This window comes from Poromitra crassiceps (assembly GCF_964638095.1).
Source record: "Poromitra crassiceps genome assembly, chromosome: 11".
Lineage (NCBI taxonomy): Eukaryota > Metazoa > Chordata > Actinopteri > Beryciformes > Melamphaidae > Poromitra > Poromitra crassiceps.
The window spans coordinates 20,211,001-20,236,252 of NC_139643.1; the positions used below are offsets into that span (position 1 = coordinate 20,211,001).

The window sequence follows — 25,252 nt, forward strand, 5'->3', positions numbered from 1 at the left end:
CGGGCGGCTGTAGCTCAGGAGGTAGAGCGAGTCGTCCACTAATCGCTTTGGATAAAAGAGGTCGGTGGTTCGATTCCCGGCTCCTCCAGTCTGCATGTCGGAGTGTCCTTGGGCAAGACACTGAACCCCAAATTCCTCCCGTGGTAACCTGCCAGCGCTTTGGATAAAAGCGCTATATAAATGCAGGCCATTTTACCATTCAAATAATACAGTAGTCATTTCAAAGCAGTTCACACCAGAGTCCCGCCATTTTCACTTCTGGAGTTTGGGGGAAATTCTCCACTGTCGTCGTCGTCGTTATCCTCATCATCATTACGCCTGACGGGTTCAGGATCTGTGACCTGGGAAGGGTTGGAATGAAGATTAGAAGATGAACGCCACCACACCTGAATCAAACGTTCATTTATGTTCTTATTCTTACTCAACAAAGATTAGACATTCTCACTCCCATTCACACACAGGAAGGGGACGTATAGCGAACTCAGACCTTCTGGCTGGGAGCCAATCACCATGCTGCCAACATTTTTGGCCCTGGCCAAAAATGGCCATTTTAAACCCAACACGCAGGGGGAATCAAATTTTCGATGTTTCCCCCATTGTTATTTTTTTGCGCCAAACCACATGTTTTATGGGTAGAACTGCACACAGAAACGACCTGAGACAGACCGGGTTTCAAACCCAGGACCTTCTCACTGTGAGGCAGCAGCGCTAACCACTGAACCACTGTGCCATCCATAGTAGTAGCAGTTACAGTACCCTTTTTCCCGGCTTCCTGTACAGCGCGCCTCTCCTGCCGCCCTCACTTCTTTTTCTGCGTCCGTGCTCGTGCGAATAGCAACTTGCGCCGCGATTTTGGCGATACAACTACACCTCCAGTCATTTTCCACTGTTGTTGTGAGACGAGTTGACATCTTCTATGCAGTGTGTTTATGCGTTAACGTTATTAGAAACTGACGCGGAAAAGGAAGTGACGGTGGCAGGAAGTCGGGGAAAAAAGGCAGGGCTGTTCCCAGATTGCAGTAGCGGTAATGTAGTATAGTATCAGCAGTAGTAGATTACCTGCTCGGCAGCCTTGGACTCAGTGTCTACAAACGCCACTAAATGGACCAGAGTGCATACTCTGGAAGAACAAAGACAAAGACACCAACAATTACATTAAAATGAGATTAATGGATTAACATGAATGCCAAATATTGTAGTGAGAAAGTGTATACATTTGATCTTATCCATGAGATTACCTGTGGTACAGCATGGCCACAAACTGGATCACAACCAGCAAGGCATAGGCCAGTATGAACATGAAGCCGATGGGCTCGATGGAGATGTCCGTTCCAGTGGGTTGCAGGTTGTGGTCGACCATGGGGATGGTGATGGTGAGGGCGGCTTCGTTGGAAGAGTTGAAGATTTGAAGGGTGAACGTTGCCACCAGCCACAGGGCGTTACAGATGAAGTAGGCAAAAGTGATCTATGCACAATGAGAAAGGATCAAATCAGATTACTTTTGTGGACTAAATCCTGGCCTGTGTGGGGAAATTGTTCCTCTCTCTCCTGTCCTGCTGCTTCATAGACTGCCAGCTCTGACTTTGGAAGAAAATCCACTAAGAATATTGACTACCTGTCTGCATCCTGCAGCATGGGACGGGGTACAACATTCAATGTTTAATCCCGCCTCCTGTGATTTCATTGGTTTAACTGTCGAATTTATGTGGGGTTAAACGTCAATTGTGATTGGCTGCTAGCTGTGAGCATTGAGCATCACACCGATAGTTGTTGGCGGGTAGTTGCTGTATGGAGGACAATGGAGGCATCAACAATTGCTTTCAGTCACATTTAAAGGAAGTCTTTGCTGATTTTCACCCTGCTTTGTATCAGTATAATGTTGGTAATATTACCCATTATGCAGATGGGGAGCCTTTACCATGTCTTCATGTTTTCATGCACTAAGGCCATGTTCACATTACAGGCAAATCCGATTTGCTGCTAAAGTCATTAATCATCATTATCTTGATTGGTTTCCCAAATCTGATTTGGGAGTGTGTCCGCACTGCCACAAATCTGATTTGGGCAAGTGTTCAAGTCGGATCTGTGTGTCCAGATACAATGAGCCAATGAGCCAACATACAATGTTTCTGGCAGTGTTTGCATGCCTGTTCTCTGCTCTTCAAGTCCCCGCCCCCTGCAAAAGGCACTCTCAAATCTGATGTGGGCGATCAGCGCGTCCACACTGAAGTCACATCAGCCGAAAACAGATTGGAAACTAATACTACTACTACTAAAACCAATCTGGATAGAATCATTAATAGGCTATTAAAGTTCACAAATCAGATTTGGCCTCCTAGTCTGAACATGGCCTTACTGTACGTGTCAGAATGACGCATTACCACTCTTTATAACTTGTTTCTGGTTGAATTATATTACACTGAAGTACATGATATTACACTGAAGTACATGATATTGCACTGAAGTACATGATATTACACTGAAGTACATGATATTGCACTGAAGTACATGATATTACACTGAAGTACATGATATTACACTGAAGTACATGATATTACACTGAAGTACATGATATTGCACTGAAGTACATGATATTACACTGAAGTACATGATATTGCACTGAAGTACATGATATTACACTGAAGTACATGCAATTCAACTCCATCCTGTGGTTTGGGACACACAGCTACCTTGTTTCTGAGCTCCCTGAGGTCATTGGTGAGTTGTTTCTGTTTCTTCTTGTCCTCAGGAAGAGGTCCTAGGTACTTTGTCTGCAGTTCTATCCAGAACGCCTCCTCGTCCTGACAAGAAATACAGAAACTCATTAGACAAAGTTCCATAATATTATATTGCACTTTCTTTGTATGCCAGAAATATTTGCTGGTGCTTCCAAACCACATTCATTGCTGCATTTGTATTTGTCAGGTAATTTGATTGACACACAGCAAATATAGCAATAATTAAAAAAGTATTATAAGTATAATTGTTATCCCCTTTTGACAAGTGTACGTATATGGTGGCTTCACTTTTTTTAAACAAATTAAATAATCTCCCTTGTTCCGATGTGATTCAAAGGCAGACAGTTATGGTGACGTGATGAAGGGATCTACACACCTTTTGAAGTCTTTTTTCTTGCAGCCACATGTCATCAGACATGCTCTGTAGCTGTGAGACCCAGCCTGGAGAGAGAGCAGGGAGGTGGGATTGAAGAATTTCAGACAACATGATGTAACATCTTAGAGTCTACTGGAATGTCAGTGTTTGGATGTGTATCTAGCCTTACATTGATTAGTGCATCTGATAGGAGGTTCCTCTTGCCTGAAACAAAATCAGAACTCAAAATCAGTAAATTACAGAGGTGATTAATATCATACATCCATTTGTCTGTCTGTCCATCCATACATCCATCCATCCACCCACCCACCCATTCACCTGTTCAAACATTGCACTGGCAGCTCAGGAAACACCTTGAACTATTCCAGTGTTTCACTGCAACACATTCTCGTTCCGATGGGGTTCTATATCGGCGCTCTTTCACGCACCTTGTGCGTCGGATATGAGCACGGTGCAGTTGTGTGCAAATAATGAACGCCCACCGGCGGACCGTTAAACAAGCGAGCACTGTGCGGGTGGACCTGGGCCAGCACCTGGGTCTCCACAGGTTGGGTTTAGGCGTTGGCCGGGGGTCTTTAGGGATAGGCATACTGTAGGGGGAGGAGGGGGGTTAGGGGTAGGCACTGGTACGCACTTGGTTGGGGTTAGGGTTTGGATATGGTGGGGGGCTTAGAGTTAGGGTCTCCAGGAGGAGGGGCTGGGGGGGGGGGGCGGAGTCAGAGAGCCCCCTCCCACCCCCACCCAGGGAGAGGGAGGGTGGTCCAGACCAACAGTAAAACTTGACCTTTGCCTGACCCTAACGGTCCGCCCGTAGGCGTCCATCATTTGCGCACAAGGGTACCATGGTTCGTGCAGACAGAGCGGCGATATAGGAGGCCGTCAGAGTGAGAGCGGGCTGTTCACCCTCAGAACGTACCTCTGCTCCTCCACAGTGCTCCCCACATCCTCCACAACTGTGTTTTTGGGTCGAGGTACAGGTTGTACCACCTCAGGTCCGAGGCTCTCCTGGCTGATGCCGACTTCTTCTCGACTGCCTTTCGCACAGGGTTTCTTACAGCATCTGCCATACAGGAGGAGCCATTCCCAGGCACCTCTGGCTGCAAGGGTCATTTCAGTTTCAGGTCAGTCGACTCGAATCATAAAGTGAAATTATACAGCACATTGCATAAGGGCATAGATGAGACAAATCCAAAAGAAGATTAGGGTCACACATGAAACATTTTGTGAGATTAATCCCAGAATTCACAGTGGGGAAAGTCAAAATTCTGAGGAAAAAAGGCAGAATTCTGATGTTAAAATCAGAAATCTGAGCGCGTCAGCACTGGCAGCACGCGTGCGACGGAGGCTCAGGCGCGGCCGACACGGGTTCGAATCCGACCCGAGGTCCTTTGTCGCATGTCATCCCCTCTCTCTCTCCCCACCTTTCCTGTCTGCCTACTGTCCTATCTAAATAAAGGCAAATACGGACGAATACGGACATCTCTGAAAACAACAGAAAATCTCTGCACGAGAACGCAAAAAAAAAGATTAAAACACCATTATTTCCTATGGGTTACAGGCAGGGTCGCTAGCTTTATCAATAATCCTAATAAGAGACGAGATAAGATAAGAATAAGATAAGAAAAGTAAGAACAGCTGTCATCATTCACTCCCCTGGCTAGTTGTCTTTGTTGTAGCTCAGGCGATGCCTCTGCGTCTCTCGAACAGCTGTTTGTTTGGGTTCGAGGACTCTGTTGCAGTTTAGTTTGGACATTCCTCACACAGGGACAGGACACGGAACCAAAGAGGACTCCAAAAAAGATAAACTACGATACGCTATCCACTAACACAGGCACGCTGTTGCCATGCCGCCATCTTGTGAAAGGGCAAAAGAGAGAGCTGCGCTGTCTACGGGAGCCTAATATGGACATGTGCGTCCCATCACTAAGAGATACCCTTACAGAAAAAAAAACACATGACGTTCACATGTGTCCACATGTGGTGAAACATGTGGACACATGTTAAATTTCACATGTGAAAACATGTGGAACACATGTTTTCTAATGTGATTTTATAACGTGATAACATGTTTTGCCACATGTTGTATAGCAACATGTTTTCCACATGTGGAAAAACATGTGATTTTGCACATGTGAAGTTCATGTGGTTTTTCTGTAAGGGTATAGCGTCCACTCCTTTGATAGACATGACCCGAGAGGGGCTAATAGCACCACAATTGTGTTTTTACTCCCCCCCCCCCCCCCCCTAATTCCTGACTATCGATGTCACGCTTGGTGTGGCGTTACTAAGTCATAATGTTGATGCTTTACCAAGTTTGGTATTGATAGGCCATTCAGAGCCAAACTGACAATATTATTAAAGGAGGACTTACCCCCTAGATATGTATCAGAACAGTGATTTGAAAATACCTATGGAAAAAACCAAGAAATGACATATACTCTTGTCTATACTATACTCTTTGGCTGTGTTCAAGTCAGGATTTTTTTTCGGAAATCGACGCCATTACAGTTTGCCCACCGCCTCAAAAATAATTTATTTGAGAGGGGCAATATCTTTATAAATATCAACAAACAGCCAACGCTGGTAGCCTGTATGGAAACAGTGTTGCTTAAAATGGTTGAAAGTTATATCAATTTGGCCATTCAGTGGCGAAGTAGAAATTTAATTATTTTTCTCCATGTATGTGTATGTAGCGTGTATCTATCGCTAAAAGACCATATTGACGCGAGGCTCGTTACCACAGCACACCGCACAATACAAAACCCCGCTCTGGGGTAACACAATGCGAGATTTCTCCACGTCATTCCCTCGTCTAACTAGCGATAAACCGCGCCATGAAATCCGTTTTTAATTTGCGTTTTGGGGCTTTTCGTGATTCTTGTTAAAAGTTACAGCACCTCTGATTTTTCCTCTCAGGGCGCAGGCAGCGCAGGGCAGAGCTCCTCCTCAGTCAGCCCATTCAGTCTGTCCAAACTCAATACCGATATAATCTCAGTAGGAGATGCAGGGAAATATATTATAGTAGCCGATGTGTTTAGAGAAGCTTTGTCACGTTGTCACGTCGTAGTATAGCGTTATATTTTACATGTGCGCTAAACTGCGATGAGATTTGTTTGCGGAAATGTCAGACTGTTCCCATGCAAAAGCCCCCGCGGCCATGACTGAGAGGCTCAGCGTGCTGCTGCTGCTGCGCGCGCCCCCGGAGCTTGGGGCTCCGTGCATGTGCATGAGAGCAGACTGACTCTCCCGCTTGACTGGCCGGGAGAAAGTGCTTATGATTGATGATATGATGGCCATGTCGTTCCTTTTATGATTATAGTGGCGTTTATTGATAGTATTGTGTTACATAGGAGTTGGTAGGAAAATAACAGGCGATTGTAATCAATTTACAGGTGATTAACAGGTCAAGTGACATCATGGGAATAGGCTTGGAGTTGTGAGGAGCCGAAAGGGTACAGGGGGAGTAGGGGAGTAACTATCTTGAAATCCCATAGTCTTTGGGGACAACCTGACGTCAGGTTGTACCAAATCTCCCATTCATTTGAGGGGCAAAAAAAAGCAGTGTTCCACCCTTAGAGGGCGCTTATGCCAGGTATGCTGCTGAAAAATGATACAAATGGTAAAATGGCAACAGTTTGGTCACAAATGTGGACATTTTGACCAGCATTCTTCACACATCACCCCCAAAGTCATATATATTGGTTAAAAGCTGAAAAAAAGTGTTTTGGAGGTAAGTTCTCCTTTAAGTGTTGAATGTGATCTGTTCTTTTCTATTCTACTTCAAGGTTCAAACTGGCATCTACCTTTCTGGACTCTTGTTTGTGGAGGGGCTGCTGGCTTGGCCGTCTCTCTGGTGCCCCAAGACACATTGTTCATGTTGACCATGGTGTAAATAGCCAATAGGAGGTAGGCGCTGGGGATGCAGAGGATGTAGAGGAAGCCGTAAAACACCAGGGAAAACTCCTGGGGATGCAGTATCGCCGTGAACAGGTAAAGGATTGCCATGGCGACGATGAAGATGCTGCTGGGAGTCAGGATGGTTTGGTCCTTCACAATGTTGCCTGATGGAGGATAAAACATTAGCACGGATAAGTTAAGGCTCAATCCTTAACCTATAGGCTACTGCCACCACCCAGTCATGCATGGTAAAGACAATATGAGGCTACTGTATAATTATTATGTTTATGTTTTTGTTGTGCTTCAAAACTCAAAACATTGGAATGTTGGTTCCAACTCTGCTCAATTAACAGTAGACACCAGCTGATCCAATTTAAAGTCACTCACCGTCTTCATTATTCCAAGTCTAGGTTGCACAAGATCTATCGTCTGTCTCACCACTATGTGATAGGTGATCAGGTGCTAGAGGGCACACTGTCCCATGAATTTTGGTTTTGCCCTTCATTTACCAGATTCTGGGCCAGAATATTTGATTGGTACTCTAAGTCTAAGGCCTATAAAGTAACCCTTCAGCCGGAGGCGGAACTCGCCATCTTCGGCTGCTCAGAAATCCCCTCTGACGCAGGGTACAACTGTCGCCAAGAGACTCATTCTGAAGGAGTGGAAGTCCCCCTCCCAACCTTCTTTTCAGCTGTGGCTGACGGACATGGTCTCGGTTATACACATGGAGAGACTCGGATTCCTGAGGACCAACTTACTTAAAAGACATTCTCAACTATCTTGGACCCGTTTCTGGTCTACTTGGATGAGGTTAAAAGCGACAGCTGGTTTCTCATAGACCCCATTGCGTGGGATCCCACGCACATCTCCTTCATGTACATAAGCACCTTACTCGGCTGGCAGCACCACGTTGTAACATTGGAATGTTGATGACATTATGTATGCTTTTTGTTTCTTATGTTCTGAAAAATTGCTAAATAAAATATTGAAATGTGGTTTTTCTGTGGTTGATATTGAGTGGCTAGGCTTAAGGTCCACTTACCTATAATGGACATTCCCACTACCAACATGAAGAAGGCATAGACGACGCTCATAACTCCTGCAATAAGGATCTGGGTGTCTGACTTGAGCTTGAAGCAGAGAGCCAGATAGATAGCAGGAGGTATTACAGCCAGGATCAATGCAGTGGTGGGCTGAATGCCAAACACAAAGGTAAAACTCCCTGAAATACAGAATACAGAAAGCACACTCAGTCAGGGTCTGCTTTCACAACAGATCAGTTCATATTGTATGTTGATATCTCACAAAAACTCCTCCAGCTGTTTCAAACACAGCAGTCTAGTATAGACCTCGCCATCTCTCCACAGACAGACAGACAGACAGACAGACAGACAGACAGACAGACACACACACAGACAGACAGACAGAGAGACAGAGAGACAGACAGACAGACAGACAGACAGACAGACAGACAGACAAACAGATAGACAGACAGACAGACAGACAGACAGACAGACAGACAGACAGACAGGCAGACACACAGACAAACAGACAGACAGACAGACAGACAGACAGACAGACAGAGATGCCGCGATCTCTCAATAATACAGACAATCATGCACCAAGTATAGCTGCTGTATCTCAAGGCCCAAAATGATCACTGTATTTTTTACACAGAGAGACAACAATCAAACCTAACCTGAAATCATCAGGCAGATGGTGGCGGGCCCCAATATGGACGAGCTCATGCCAAAGAGATGGTACAACATGTAGGGTTTGGAGATGGATGAGTTCCTCTTGGAGATCATGTCGGTGCAGCCCAGCAGATCCACAACGTTGGCCATGGTGGATGGTCCCCATCGACGACGCTGAATATGGAAATGTGATATAATCGTATGTCACCACACAGACTTCGTGTGTCTTTCAGAAATTTTAGTTATATTTATCAGAGGCAGAGCAGATCTGGAGTTAGAAATAATCTTATTGATTGAGTTAAAACCCAATGGATGGAGCCAAAGACATTGGTAATTACTGTAACAACTGAAGTCTGGAGAACAACCAGAAACCTTTTAGACCACAGTGCCCCCCAACACCACCCATATCCAACTAGCCACTAATCCTACACACCCCTCCAATCCCAACTCTAGCACCTTCCTACCCCTATAGCTACGGCCATTTCCCAAGCCCTCACGCATCACTGTATATTGTATGCTAGGGTGGGGCGGGGGCGGGGCGGGGCCAGGTCTTGAAAATCAGACACAGGACTCTGATTTGTCATTGTGCAACGAATAAAAACAACCTCTCAATTTCCCCATGGGAGATGAAAAGGGTCTGATACACTAAGTAGGGTACAGAAAAGTCCAGCTGAAAAAAATAGTTTGACTCATTTCTAGGGCTTACTGTACCTGATTGTAGAATTCATTGAACCCCTCTGGGGCGTTGGTGTAGGCATCAGATGCTGCGTTGTACTCCACCCTCCAACCCTGCTTCAGCAGCAGAGTGCACAGCCAGCGGTCCTCCCCTAGAGGGAGGTAGAGGGAGAGAGAGAGAGAGAGAGTGTGTGTGTGTGTGTGTGTGTGTGTGTGTGTGTGTGCGTGCGTGCGTGCGTGCGTGTGTGTGTGTGTGCGTGCGTGCGTGCGTGCGTGCGTGCGTGCGTGCGTGCGTGCGTGCGTGCGTGCGTGCGTGACAGAAAGGGAGAGAGTGGCAGAAAGTGAGAGGGATAATGTGTGAAAGACTAGCACTTTGAGATTTATCTTAAATGAAAAGTGCATGACAAATACAATGTATTATTATTATTATTATTATTATTATTATTAATAATGTTATTATTATTATTATTATTATTATTATTAATAATGTTGTTATTATTATTATTATTATTATTATTATTATTATTAATGTTAGTATTATTATTATTATTATTATTATCATTATAAGACAGCGAGATTGAAGGAGAGACACCGAGTGATCTATCAGTGTTTGTAGAATGGCCTCTATACCTTGGTCATACTGGATGTAGTGTCTGGCCTCCAGGGACTTGGTGGAGTATCTCTTCATCACGTTGTTGTCCATGAGAGCTGCTGCCCTGAACAGGCTGAAGCAGCCCGGGCTACACAGCACACAGCCGAACACGTGCTCCGCTGTCTTCTGGAGCCAGTGGCCTATAGCATACTCAAACTTCTGGAACCAAACCATGGGACCTGATAAGGGAACACATATATTATGACACTAAACCTCTGCAAAACAAATTCACATTTAGATTGCTCTACTGCAAATGTATAGAATAGATATAAAGTAGAATACAGTTTCCGTTGTTGAATTTTTCACTTAGATGCTCTCAAGATCAAGGAAAACAGAATTGAATCGAATGGAATCAAATCAAATCGATTAGATGAGATAATTGAGTCGATTAGAATAGAACAGTGGTTCTCGAGACACACCCCTGCGCTGTTACATTGGTGTCAGAAGTGGGATATAGGATTGAGGTCATCGGAGGCACAGTGTCTCGAGCCCGGGGCTCCTAGGCCTCAGACGGACACGCTAAGGTACAATCCTAATTCTTATTTTTATTTTATGTTGTCATCATATTGCATAATTACCAGAAATTATATATTTTTTTTATATAACTTATTCATATTTAAATTATACAATTGTATTAGTTGACTGGTTTGCTCAGGAGTCACATGGAAAACATGATTATAACATTATAGGCTAGCCTATAGGATAGTATAGCCTATTCAAATTGATTGAGTTGATATTGTAGCTAGTACATAATATTCTGTTTTTTTACATTTTATTCTGGCGATTGGGTTGCTTCATAATCAGGACATTAAACTATCCCATGTGGTTTTCGCCGGGTCGGGTGTCCAAGGGGGGGAAATGGGATTGGGCCTAACTAACCAGTCAGCTAAAGGGACTTTTAGCCAAGGGCCCGGGGTCGTTACAGTATTTCTGTGTGCTGACCTGAACCAGTCGGGTGAATCCTGCCACATGCGGCGCCAACAACCGGGGACCGTTTCAGCCGATCGATCAGCAGCATCACAGCAGCCGGCCGGAAACCTGTGTCCCCGTCTAAGGCCAGGAGGTAGGTGTTCTGCTTCTCTTTCTGGAGGAACAGGGAGAGGGATTTGCTCTGTTTTAGAATCATGCTATATCCTGTAGTATCATGCTATATCCTGTAGTATCAAAGTATAAATGTAGTGTTTAGAATCATGCTATATCCTGTAGTATCAAAGTATATAGTGTAGTAGTATAAAGTATCATCTGCTAACCCGGTCTCACCCCATGGCGTACAAATAACACAGGTTTCGTTTCCACTTTCAAAATATGTGCAACGTGTGCACCAAAGTCATTTTGTGTGCAGTAACTTGCACACAACCATAGACTGTATAAATGTCATCTATTGGTTTTTGGACTTGCGTTTTGAAGTGTGGCCGCTGCGTGAGACGTGGGACGGCGTGTGAGACTGGGGGTTTCCCACAGAGCCGCAGCTCCGCCTGCTATTGGTCCGTGACCGGCGAGCTGCATGATCACTGGACAGCCGACCTGTCAATCACGCCCAAAACAGTCCCTTTAACTCATTCCCCGCCATTCACGTGTTTTCATGTCATCTTTTCACCGCCATGCGATAGATGGCGCTCTTGGCCACCTTATGAAGTGCTACTATACTATAATCGCCCACAAGCCAGAGTTATTATAAAACCAGCAAGCGTTCTCCGCAAAAACCTCCCTTCATCGAGGAAGCTCATAAAACACATCCAGCCTGGTGCCTCAAAGCGGTGCAACGAACAGCTTCCCCCCGAGCTCCACGCGCTGTCACACGGGCTCGTGACAGTCACTCAACGCCGAAGGATTTCTTTCACCAGAAGCTGGTATCGCACACCAATCACTTCTGTCAGTTAGATTAGTAATCTGCTTTGTGAACCCTCACATAGTGTAAATTTCAGCCATCAAATATCATGCCCCCAGACCTCCACACATCGAGCACCAGGAAGCCCCCCAAGCAAGATGAGAGTGTGACCCGCCCGTCCGCTCTCTAGTGCGGGGGGCATTTTTCTCAGCTTCCTGGTGAGGGACGGACCAACCTACATTCAAGTGTCAATGGTCAGAAACCCTGGTGTGGAATGAGTTAAACATCTGTTTTACACAATACCGCCCCCGTCTGGCAGAGTCAGGCTACACTACCGTGGGGCCACCCGTACTCCTTTACTCGTCAGCGCGGCCAGTGTCTTTGGCGTATCCACTGCAGAAAATTGGAACGTCTGGCATATTCACTGCACTGAAAGTGGAAACTTGTGTGTTATTTGTTTGAAGAGAACAGGCTGAATCTAGTGTTCATAAAGCTTTGACCGATATAGGTTTAATTAGGTGGTGATACTGATATTTTTGGATTTTATGCCGACATCAACATCTTTAAATTTGCCAACAAATTCAAAACATGTCCTCCAGAATGTTATTCTGAGAAGGGTGGAAACTAAGGCAACCAATGTAGCATTGATACAAGCATAATGTAATCAAACAGCCATCCTGTTGCTGTTGTTGGTGGATGACACTGACTGGCTCATATCAATGTGTGTGTGTGTGTGTGTGTGTGTGTGCGTGTGCGTGCGTGCGTGCGTGCGCGCGCGTGTGCGCGTGTGCGCATGTGAGTGTTTTCGTTTTCTGTCATCTCACCTCTACCATCATCTTGAACTTCAGCTCAGCCTCCTCCCCCGTCACTTTCACCCACTCTGTGTAGTGTTTAGTCATGAGTTTCCAGCCCAGAAGGTAGTACATGTACATTACCTGGAAAATAACAAATAAAGGTTTGCAAATACATACTGACACAGATACCTTGTTAAAAACTCAGACAACCAATGTTTTTGTAAGACAGTTGCCTAAACTGAACCGCTAGGTGGTGGTCTTGTCTTGTTTTTCTTTTGCACTGTGCAGTATATTGTGATTCTCTCAACATTATTTGCTATAGATATCATTAATTTATCTAAAGTAAATGCATGCTAAGTTAAGTTTAAGTATAATTAAGTTAACCTTCTAGTTAAGTGAAGTTTCCAGCAGGCTGGCTCGCAGCCGAATGGTCCAAATGCAAATGGGATATTGATTGCTGTAACACCAGAATTTTGGAGATTTATTTTTTTATTTTTTATTGAGAGTGTATTCTTACAAAATTATATCTGGTATAAAAGTAAAGCCAGTTATGTCTTAAGTTACAAGTTATCTGAAAATATATATATATATTTTATGTATTTATGTATTTATTTATGATTTTTTTTTTTTTTTTTTTAACCCATCACATGATTTGCCCACCTGAGACCATCTCTTCTTGTTGCGGATGAGTTGCTTGTCCTTGAAGTGGACTACCAGCGTGTTGTTGTGAGGCATGGTGATGTCCAGACGACCTCCATATGGCGTCGTCATTATATTCTGCACAGGGATGTGCTGCTGCTTTCTGAAGAGGCTCCTATCATCCCCCATGAAGATACTGATGCAGAGCATGACAGAGTAACGTTTACAGTGACAATCTGTTAGATCCTACTATTTCTGTTTTTGGGTAAATCTTTGGTGTGAAGTTTGTAATTATGTGGTGTTTCTGCACTGCATTTCCCAAAGATCACCTGTCAATCAATCATTGTACATATTACATATTTAGAGGCCGTGATTTACAGTGATTTTACAACTGCTATCAGTTCTAAGGCACGCCTTAGACGTGGATGTGGTGGGGATGGACTACCTGAGCGACCGTTGATTTCCTGTTGATTTCCTGTTGATTTCCTGTTGATTTCCTTGATTCCCATCCTTTCATATTATTTATTGTTTTAGCAAAAATGTATGTAAATAGTTTACAGCCATCTGTAATATCTATATATATATATATATATATATATATATATATATATATATATATACATATACGGTATATATAAAAATTGGCTAAGTGGGCGGTGTCTGGGACCTGCTGTGTGCGGTGTCAGTCACGATTTGTGACAGAAGTGACATCATCAGTGAGGTGGGTAGCAGCGATTCGGCAAAGTGGGTGCGCAACTGTGATGTCACTCGGGCAGTTGTGATGTCATGAGTGATGTCACACCAGAGTATCCAGTGATGTCACTCCAGAGTCTCCACCCGGGAAATTGAGCGCACAAGTGTATATAAGGGTATTTATTAGATCAAATGTACTGCATTTATTTTATTTTATTTTATTTTATTTTATTTTATTTTATTTTATTTTATTTTATTTATTTATTCATTTATTTATTTACTCACTCAAGCAACTCTGAATCCTATAATTGGGCAGCCGATGGCCCACAGTTGCATGATGGCGCACAGTTGCACAGGCGCACAGTTCAACTGTGATGAGATAAAACTAGCAAACGTTTATTTTATTTGGGAGCTAATTGCCCAACAATGAATACATTTTGAGTATAACTTTTATTTTGATGGTAACTGTTGTATAAACGCAATGTAGCCTAAATCATACTTGAAGGGCGTGCTTTGACCGTCATTATTGACATTGCAGTGATGCGGTCAGTGCCTTGGTCCGTAAGCATCACACTGAAGCACATCCTCTCGTGTAAAAACAGTTCATGTATAGCATGTTTAAGCATGGATTTTACCTGTAAACTTCTCTGATGGTTTCCACAAGGGTCTCTGCATATTCATTAACGTGGCGTCCCCCACTCCCCGGAACATCTTTGAACGCATCGTCAAAGAAGACATGGGTCTCGAAGAGCACATCAGTGTCCTCTGGATCCACATCAGTGTCCTCTGGATCCTTCTTTGGCTGTATTGGTCTGTATTTGTCCAGTCTAGAGAGTTGAGAGAATCACACGGAGATACTTTGATATTTTGCGAATACCTCCCTAGACTGATTTTTCTGAGCTCTCAAGATCTAGAAAGGTGCAATTTCCCTTTCGGGATCAATAGACAAAAACCAAAAGTCCAACTGCTCAATATTGGAATGGGAAAATGACTGCCCATAATATTCTTGTGAGCTGGACTGGTCTGGTCTGTGATGGACTGGTCTGGTCTGTGAACTCACCGGAACACCGAAAAAATGATCTGCATCATCTCGGAGTAGGTCTCGTGCCACATGGTGGCACATAGATACACTCTGACTGGGTCTGTTGACTTGACACTTGAAAAGACAAGAATTGCAAGTTTAATTTACAGTTAGACAATTGACAATCAAAGTCCAGCCAGTTGATTTGTTGTTAATCCTATAAGCTGAAACGTCCCCACTACATCCCTAACTTTTTACTCTGAAGCGAATACGAAGGATCAGGATGTTTGTAAACTAACAGCGTCTACAGCTTCTGGGGGCAACTGTCGTCCATTTTAAATGGCAGTTCATGGTGAAACCATGGTTCGAACTCTAACTGCTCCTTCATAATTTAGGCTAGACACTCTATTTAAACTTTAAACGAGTCAGCAGTTTTAGGACTCTATCCAATTAAATTAGCTTTAATTGATCTTTTGTACTGTTTGAGAAAGTTTATGCTTTATGCTTTTTTCAGCCTTTATAATGGGACCCTATGCAGCCTTGAGTGTGTCTCACTCTAGCATAGCAGATACATCAGACCCTTGAGGTACTTCTGCTCTCACTCACAAAGTCAAAATATCAGCGATGTGATGTCTAGCTTTTGAGATTTTAATGTTTGTTTGGGACAACTCAAGTCATACTAGTTAACTGCTGCACTGGCACCCAGACATACTTTTTTGTTGTCGTGACGTCACGCTGATCCGTCGTATACGAATCCTACTTAAAATACTTATATTCTGCAGCAGTATTAATAACATAGTTCCCTATTAAGACTGTATTGTCTCTTCATAAAAAAAAAGAAGAAAAATTCAATATTTAATACAAAACAAACATGTTTAAAACAGAAAGAGATACACACATCACAACAACCACACTTACGTCTTCTTCTTGCCGGACATCTGGATATCAAACCGTGTGTTGAGGAGTAAGGACTGCTCTATGAAGGCGCCCTCATACATCCCACTGATGAACAGGTTTTGGGTTCTCTGAATGCGCTGCAGGCTGAGGAACCAGATGTGGCGAGTGGCCAGCAGAAGACCCAGCCACCAGGCCACTGCAAAACCTGGGGCAGGATCAACAGAACCATTCAAGGAGAACGTCCACCCTTACAGTACACTACAGGATCATAAATCTGTGATGTTCTGTACCTTCAACGAGTTATTTTGTGTTGTAGGCTACTTATTTGTTGTACCCACGGTCACTTTCCCTCAACCTACCTTGTCTACTTGTATCAGTTAGCGATTTCCTACATTTCCCAGAATGAGTTGTCATGTCTTGTACACGGTATTGTTTCTGACAGGTATGTGACGTGGTGGCCTGTGTAGAACCTTCACATTGTCTCTTTCTGGCTATTAAAACATATATTTGTGTCTCGTCGTGACCCTCTGAAAACATTCACATTTTCGGTCTAGCTTCTCAGGTGTACTGTACATACAGAGGCATAAGCACAGGCATAATAAGCCTGTGGTGTCTAATTGTATTTTTGTTACATTGTACCACATTTTATAGTAAGTTTTAACAGGCTCAAGAATCTTACCTGTTAATAGACCTATGCCAGTTATCTGGGACAGATCTCGACAGCAGAGAGTGTGGGTCACATCCAAAACAAGATTCTGTGTCACATTTGAACCGAGTTGCGAGAACATGCCAGCCGCCAGGGTTTGGTTTCTGCCGTACACAGCTGCAGTGCAGTAGTGTGTGAAGGTGTCGTTGTCGGTCACATTCAGGTTTGTCCTGTAGTCCTGATAATAAATAAAAACCGGGGCGATAAACACGGCCATCACGGCCAGAGAGGCCAAGTACAAAGGGAGGATGAAGCTACATTTCAGGGCCTGCATCTTGCAGGCCACCCCTGCAAATGAGTGGCACAGTGCCGAGGAGATCAGCTGGACCCCGATGAGGATTGCTATTGTCCTCGTCTCGCCGCGTGGGACGGCGGTCAGGATGGTCCAGTCCATTTTGTACAGAGGGACGTAGGCTCCGAGCACACAACCCGTCACAAGGATCCTGAGCAGGCTGGAGAGCATGTGAAGCACGTTCTGGGACCGCCTGATGTCTTTAGACAGAACACTCAGGAAGTTTGAGCTGCTGTCGTCGTCGGTAAACAATCGGAGGTAGTTCTGCCACCAGTTGAGAGAGGTCAAGAACGACCCAGCGACAGCCAGGCCTGCCCAAAGTGCCATCTTGCTCCTGTTTTGGTCCAGCAGGTAGAAGGCGAGGAACAGACAGTAGCCCAGCAAGATGAGGACAAAGGCAAATATAGATGGCAGGAGGAACCGAGTCCTCTCTTTGGCAATACATTGGGAGGCAATCTGTAGGAGCGCAGACAGGACAGCTACACTGTTGAGTATTGTCACATTGCTCACAATGTCCAGGTGTGGCATAGCCACTATGGTGAGAACCGCTGAACCCAGGGATACCAGGAACTCAATCGACAGAACCTGGTTGACACAGGAAGACAGAAGAATACATTTGACAGTAAATATATATATATATATATATATATATATATATATACATATACAGTATGTATACCGTAAATGTGATGTAGCTACAAAGATTAAATTAACTAACACCATATAAAACCATGGCCCAATCCCAATTCCTATTTTAACCCTCAATCTTAACCCTCAGTCTCATAAATGCGCACTCCCACGAAGTGCTAGTGCTGTCCCGATTCTCAGTGTGTTGAGTTAAGGGTGAAGTTTAAGGGCTGTATGTCCCTTACTTTTGAGATTTTCCATGACCACCCTTGGCAGTGAGTGTGATCCCAGAATCCGTTGCCTGTAGGGGTGTCACAATATATCGTCCCACGAAATTTCGCGATAGTAAAACGTCACGATATGTATCGTTGAGATGAAATCTCATATCGTGATTTTTTTTTTTTTTTTTTTTTTTTTTTTTTTTTTCAAAAATAGACAAAGAAACGTCTTTGTTTGTTGAAGTTCAATGTGTGGAAAGTAGTTCAGTTGAACAAGTCTCTGAAGAGACACATGAGAAGTTATACAGGAGAGAAACCATTCAATTGAGTTTCTGGCAAAACTGTTTACTTGACAGGAAAAACTGAAGATGCATAAAAAATAGAATAAGAAAAGTCTTGTTTGAGTTTGAAGAAAAACTGAAGATGCATAATGAGAATTTATACTGCTGAGAAACCTTTTAGTTCAAAGTAAATCTAAGTGACGGTGTAACTCATTCTATTTCAAGATAAGCCTTATCTCCAATCTCATGTTTTTTCTAGTTGTTATTGTAATAACAATTTCCCACAACAGCATGTTTTGTATTTGTGCATTTCAAATAAAATACTACTTTTCCAGTCATATATTGTCATTATTCAAGTTTAAAAAAATATTGTTAAAATCGTATCGTATCGTATCGTTATCGTGAACCCAGTATCGTGATACGTATCGTATCGTGAACTGAGTGTATCGTGACACCCCTAGTTGCCTGTCATCAGCTAGATCCATTCAGATGGAAGATGGCGGCGAAAGGAGGAAAAAAGCAGCCCTACAAAGTTAAGTATTTCCTTGTTAATAGAGATGTAAAAATTACGATAACCATTGTATTAGCTTAGTTTAATGTAATTTTATGGATTTCCGTTTTGGAATCCTAACAACAATTGTTGTTGCTAACTATCGATAGTCAGTAGCCGAGCTGGTGCGGTCAAGCCATATTATTATTATTATATTATATTATAACATTGTTAACGTTGTTACGAAATGCCATAATTCTCGTGGTAATGTCGTTGTTGAGTTGTTTTTATCAAAATACAGCCTACGGGTAATGTTTGCACGGACATTTTCGTAAGATGACCGGGCTAGTGTTATCTCCCAGGCTGTTTATCTAATGATAGATCGTTAGATAAAAAGCATGGGAGATAACTGCAAACTATTATCACATGAACACGGTAGTCAGTAGTTACAACATCCAGCAGTGCCGATAACATGTTTCGGTTTAACTGGTGACCGTGTTAACTCGGCTACGTTAGCAATGTTATAATATAATATAATAATAATAATATGGCTTGACCACACCAGCACGGCTACTGACTATCGATAGTTAGCAACAACAAATGTGTTAGGCTCCAAAACGGAAATCCATAAAATGACATTTACTAAGATAATACAATGGTTATCGTAATTTCTACATCTATATTATCAATGAAATATTTGTAGGGATGCTTTTTTCCTCTTCTTTTGAATTGACAGACTGGACGGAGCTTTGGCATATTGCTGCCCCCCACAGTCTGAAGACGTATATGCCTTTAAGGGCTGTCCCATTTTAAAGTAGCAAGATAGCCCTTAACACTTAGTTTTGAGGGCTACTAAGATTGAGGGTTGAGCTTGAGGGTTAAGATTGAGGGTTAAGAAAAGAATTGGGATTGGGCCCATATTTCTAACTTTCTATGGGGGACAAAATAGGAGGATTTCTGAATGGTTTTCTGAAAGTAGAGGAGGTAACCACTGCGCTCAGACAGGTGCGTAGTCCAATGTAGAAATGTCACAGGTAAATGAGAAAATAGGGACCGCACTCGAGGAATATCGTTTTAAAGAAAATGAAAACGATATTCCTCGAGTGCGGTCCCTATTTTCTCATTTACCTGAATGGTTTTCTGCCCTGGTATCTGTCACCCTTTTCACTCTCCATGACTTTGCATCCCTGTGTCAGCCCCAGCAGAACGCCACCCTGGGGGCCTGTGATTTTTCTTTTCTTTTTGCCTTTTTGGGGTATTTTCGTTGTAATCACAAGTCCGACTTTTGTTAACCTGCACCACGCTCTTTAAATGGAGTGGTGTGGTGGTCCTCCCGCTGTTTGTCCTGGTCATTTGGCCATAAAGCAGCCAACCCTTAAAATTCCATAGCCAGCATCTCTCATCTGGAGCAATTTGCCGTAACAACATCAGCACACTCACAGAAATAAAGAACCAACAAGGGTGTTTTCTTCTTAGCCCGAGGCATCAGTCAGAGAGCAGGAAAAGTTGCCGTTGAAATGTTGTCACACTCGTCCTTACCACGGCTGCAGTTACTTTGGCTGGCAGCTTTGAGGTTTTGAAGTTTGCCTTCCAGATGCTCTTGAGAAGGAGCAGGACACTGGAAGAGATGAGCACGCAGCCAATACACAGCAAGGCCACGGGTTTCTGGTCAGCTGGGATGGTCCAAGTGGCCTCATTGGACAGAGTGATCAGCAGGAGGAAAGAGACCTGCAGCAGAGAGCAGAGTGGAGAGAAGTGCTTTGTTACAGAGCGAGAAAGGAGAAAAGGAGTATTTCATTTTAAAGGATGACTTCACCGGGTAATCAACCCACTTTGTATCATTAATCATCTCGGTAATATTAGGCACATGCGCAGTGTTTACCTTCTCTCTGTGTTTTCCTCATGGAGATCTCCCATTTCCTGCTCTGCCAAAGCGCTCCGTTCTGACGCGTAACGGATGCGTAACCCGTCAGAACGGAGCTGCGGAAGTTCTGCTGGAGAGGCAGAACCTGCTCCGAGGGCAGCTGTTATTGTTTCTTTTTCTTTTTGAAGTATGCCGCATCCACAATCACATGGAGAGCCTTAACAAGCCTAAGGGTGTATTCACACCTCTGGGTCGTTTGCTTTGTTTCCGATTCATCTACTTAATTGATACAATTGTTGGATTTGTGCCTTGGTTCGTTTGTGTTCACACAGCCACAAATCAAACAGTCCAAATCAATGACGTTTTCTAATCAGGCAATAGAAAGATACCATGCTATTGCCCAGTCTGACTGTGGTGAGCGAGGACCAGCCCGGGAGGCACACTACAGCAACGACGACCAGCCCGGGAGGCACACTACTACACTACAGCAGCCCAGTCTGACTGTGGTGAGCGAGGACCACCCCGGGAGGCACACTACAGCAATGAGGACCAGCCCGGGAGGCACACTACAGCAATGAGGACCAGCCCGGGAGGCACACTACAGCAATGAGGACCAGCCCGGGAGGCACACTACAGCAATGAGGACCAGCCCGGGAGGCACACTACAGCAATGAGGACCAGCCCGGGAGGCACACTACAGCAGCGCGGTCTGTGCGCATCGGCACACATCAGCAGCTCATTACGCGCAGCAGAAGCAGAACCAGTTCATCTGTTTTTCCTTGCCACGCATTTTAGCGAGCTCTACGTCGGCCTCGCCTACGTCGGCAGGCTCACCGGCCGCAGTGAACATGCAACATCCACACAGAGAAGACCCGGGACAGAGCCACCACTCAGCCACCGTGCCTCCAATGGAATCACAGTGATACCCCCCCCCCCCCCCCCCCTCCCATGCATATTAAGTTCAATATAGATTGAAACACGACTAACCTTGCTGGAAACAGCCAACCCAAACACCAGCAGGGTGAGCACACAGAGACAGAGGAATTTGAGCAGTTTGACTAGTTTCCAAGGAATCTGTTCATGTTGGATGACTGGGATGTCTTGGAACGAGTCCCACGGCCTTCTGGGAAAAGACAATAAAGTGTCAAAATGATGGAATGAATAGACAATAGCATGGTATCTAGTAATATATTGCCTGATTAGAAAACGTCATTGATTTCAGCTGACAAATTCAGGGGGGAAGGGGTTGGGGGCGTAGCGTCCCATACTACCCAGGACAACTTTAAAATCACTTTGGTCAATTTGTCCAAAAATGAGAAAGACATTATGCTTGGTTACCACAAACGTAATGGTCTGACCAGGTTCGAGTTTTCTACACTGTGATTGAAGGTTGGTTTACTTTGCATGAAACTTCAAAACGGTCACAGTTTATCAGGGTCTTGAACTCTCAACCTTGTGGTCTAAAGACCTAAGCTTCAAGTCTCTGCCAACTTCCACCTTTGTGCAGGGTCAGGGAGCCTACAGCATGGACACTGTGTGTAGGGCAGTGTTTCTCAAAGAGTGGGGCGGGCCCCCCCCTGTGGGGTGCAGTGGCAAAACAGGGGGGGGCGCAGGGTAAATGCAGAAATGCAGTGCGGAACCAATGTTTTGACCCGGTGAGCAATAAATGAACCCCACTTCTGTAGTGACTTTGCATTAATTCCATGGATGGTTCATTCATATTGCCAAATATTTTAACTTGTTTTGTTTAGTTTTGCACAGGTTGCACTTTATTGTTATTATTTTGAAAATATGTGCAGTGCAAAACAGGTTAATTGCAGCCACTAATACAGTGATAATAAGACTTAATGCAATGTTTTAGATATAACTTTATTGATATTGTTATAACAAAGTGATTGCAATTGCAATTTCTGTTTGATTATTTTAATTTAGTATTTAAAAAAGCAAATGTAGCAGTCACAAAATGTTGTATAAAGTTGAAATAGAAGTTGTTGTTTTATTTGGACAACATTACTGAAAGAAAATACAAAGGAATTGTCATGATCTTGATGTTATTTCAATGAAAGTTAAACTTGGACCATTTTGTTACAATTTTGTTGGGGCGGTGGGGCATGAACACTTTTCCTCCTCCAAAGTGGGGCATGACAGAAAAAGTTTGAGAACCACTGGTGTAGGGTCAGGTACATATATATATATACCGTACCGTACCGTACCGTATATATATATATATATATATATATATATATATATATATATATATATATATATATATATATATATATGTATAGCTGAAACAACAGCTGGGTAAGCAGTCATCAAGTCTCTCATTACTAAAATGAAGGGGAAATAATCAGTAGATCTCCACAAATATTATTTTAGGTATATTTTCTATGTAGCTCATGGTAATGAGTAAAATCAATAAGCAAATGCCAGTCAAGCATCCAGCTCTTTATTTGATCAGTGCACCCACCAACCCCACCCAAGTGGTTCCCCCAGTAAAACCTGGCCATTTCCACCCCTGTGTTGTGGCCAGATTGACTGATAAGGAGGGGATTTATATTGTAAAAAATAAATCAAGTATATCTAGTTCCCTAAAAATTTAGACGTTACCCCAAGAACGTTTTCAAAAGAAAAACTACAAGATAGCAATGAAAAACAGGGAGACTATAACAATGAAGTGGCTAATGTAATAGCCAGTCCGTGATGCCGGCCATTTCTCTTTTTGGAATGTAGATTCACTTGCATCATTACCCATCAAGGGGAGTAAAATAGCCTGGATAAAATACATTATGTATTTCCCCCAATATGTGTAGCCTTTGTCTGACCCAGTTTATCAAATAACCTGGCAATGATTAGTGTTTGTGTTTGTCAGTGTTTGTCTTTTGTTTGTGTGTGTTTTGTCTTTTTATTGAGCACAATTATAGGCTATGTATATTTATGAGATTGCTATTTTCCCTGCGACTAACCGCTGCACAGTAATTTCAACATCATTATACAGTGTTATTTATAGCTATATTCAAAATCAAAATGTCTTCAAAGTGACAGTGATACAATCTATTAGTCAACAACAACAAAAAATTGTTTTGCTTTGGAGAACCACAGGATGTGACCACAGCTCTGGACCACAATCAGAAAATTGGTAAATGCAATGAATTACATCTTAAATTGCTCATGCAAGTGATTTAAGAAACAATGAGCGTCAAGCAAAATGGAGGGCCTCATACAGTAGCCTTTGCCTGGAGCCTTTGGCATTTTCAATCAACGGTTAATGAGTTATGTGTTAGGGCGTGTGTCATTAAAATTGTATTGGCTGATAAAAGCCAAACCATTGGGGCCTATGTGGATAGATGTGGAACGACCCAATAGAATAGACTGGAAAAACATTTGTGATCAGAAGTTATAGTAAAACATAAGATTGCTTGTTATAGCATCATGGGAGGGAGAGGAGGCAAATTGACCAATAGATTTTGTAACTTGAGTAGTGGATGAGACCTTGGACCTATTTGCCACGTTTGGTCATTTTTGGTCATATAGTTTTGGGGACTTTTAGGGGAGAAACAGAAGAAGAAGATAGAAATGTAATAATCCTTACAAAAGCAATAGGGTTCCAGCATTGCTTGGACCCCTAAAACCAACATAAAAACAATGGGGGTTCAGCCCTAACATGTTTTAGAGCAAGACTCTTATTGAGTGACGATACCTTAAAACAGTGGTTCTCAAAGTGTGGTCTGGGGACCCCCAGGGGTCCTTGGGGGGGTTCCAGGGGGTCCCCACTCCCCAGCAAAAAGGAGAATCATTTATTTTCACTATAACTCCATCCATAAATAACACCGAATGTATGACTGTTTTGGCCACGAGTTTCACACACTTTCTGTAAGAAAACATCTAAAAGCAAACGTCTTATCAGATGGGGGACCCTGGGACAAAATCCTTTTAAATGGCAGTCTGTAGTCTAATTTGTGTCAGTTTAAGTGTCCTTAACATGAAAAAGTTTAAGAACTACATGCCTTAAAACATATTAGTTTAATTTCTGCTTAAATAATTTAATTGCAATTGATGAATCCGGTCCTGAGATCGGCTCCCTCCCTCAACCTGTTCAAGGGACACCTGAAGACGCACTTATTTAAGCAGGCGTTTTGAGCAGTCTTAGGCCGTTCATCACGTCACTGTCCTCTTGCACTTGGTTTTATGTTTGTATATTGTTTTTAAGTTTTTATTCTACTTTTGCTGTTATGTTATGCTATGTTACTATTATGCCCTAGTGCCATATAGGCCTAAATGTTTTGACTGGCATATTTTGTACAGCACTCTGTGCACTCGTGCTGGGAGGGGTGCTTTAGAAATAAAACTTTTACTTACTTACTTACTTATGAAAAAAATGTAATCACTATCAGTGCAAAAACATAATCAGCGTATCAATCAAAATTTGGCATAAATAAGAACTGATAATAATGGTTGATTCATATTTCAATCAACCTTATTATTATTTTACCTTGTTATTTATTGTTTATAGCTTGTGGTAATAACTAAAAATATACTTCTATTGGTAATAGCAGTTGTATAAATATAGAAGAAAAAAATCACTTACTCTGGCATGTGTCTGTTGTTGTCCGACATGATTGTAGCAAACCCTGTGCTAAAATTGCCTTGATATTGTTCAGTTAAAAGATCTCCATCCAAATGCCATGGTGAGGACAATTTAAGCTGAAGCACATCCATAGCCACACCCATAAATATAAGACAAACATGCAAGTGATGCTGCAGGTGAGGAGCAGCAGGAACAAGCTGACGGGAAACTCATCTGTGCTATGTGACCCCGCCTTCCGATTTCTGCGGAACCCAAGTCGCCGTTCCAGTTAACTGTTAACCA

General features: G+C 43.1%; 1 protein-coding gene across 1 annotated transcript; it reads right to left on the bottom strand.

Moving 5' to 3' along the window:
• Positions 1 to 230: 230 nt before the first annotated feature.
• Positions 231 to 24,999, bottom strand: LOC310784882 (chitin synthase chs-2-like; the record flags this gene model as incomplete). Its single annotated transcript, XM_083645916.1, has 22 exons — positions 231 to 341; positions 1,060 to 1,120; positions 1,239 to 1,465; positions 2,691 to 2,801; positions 3,115 to 3,179; positions 3,284 to 3,318; positions 4,031 to 4,211; positions 6,918 to 7,175; positions 8,054 to 8,233; positions 8,711 to 8,879; positions 9,417 to 9,532; positions 10,011 to 10,211; positions 10,975 to 11,116; positions 12,691 to 12,795; positions 13,315 to 13,489; positions 14,622 to 14,813; positions 15,047 to 15,142; positions 15,926 to 16,109; positions 16,584 to 17,487; positions 20,058 to 20,246; positions 21,370 to 21,505; positions 24,971 to 24,999. The coding sequence occupies 22 exons, from the start codon at positions 24,997 to 24,999 to the stop codon at positions 231 to 233; spliced, it is 3,867 nt and encodes a 1,288-aa protein (XP_083502042.1).
• Between the last annotated feature and the right edge of the window lie 253 nt (positions 25,000 to 25,252).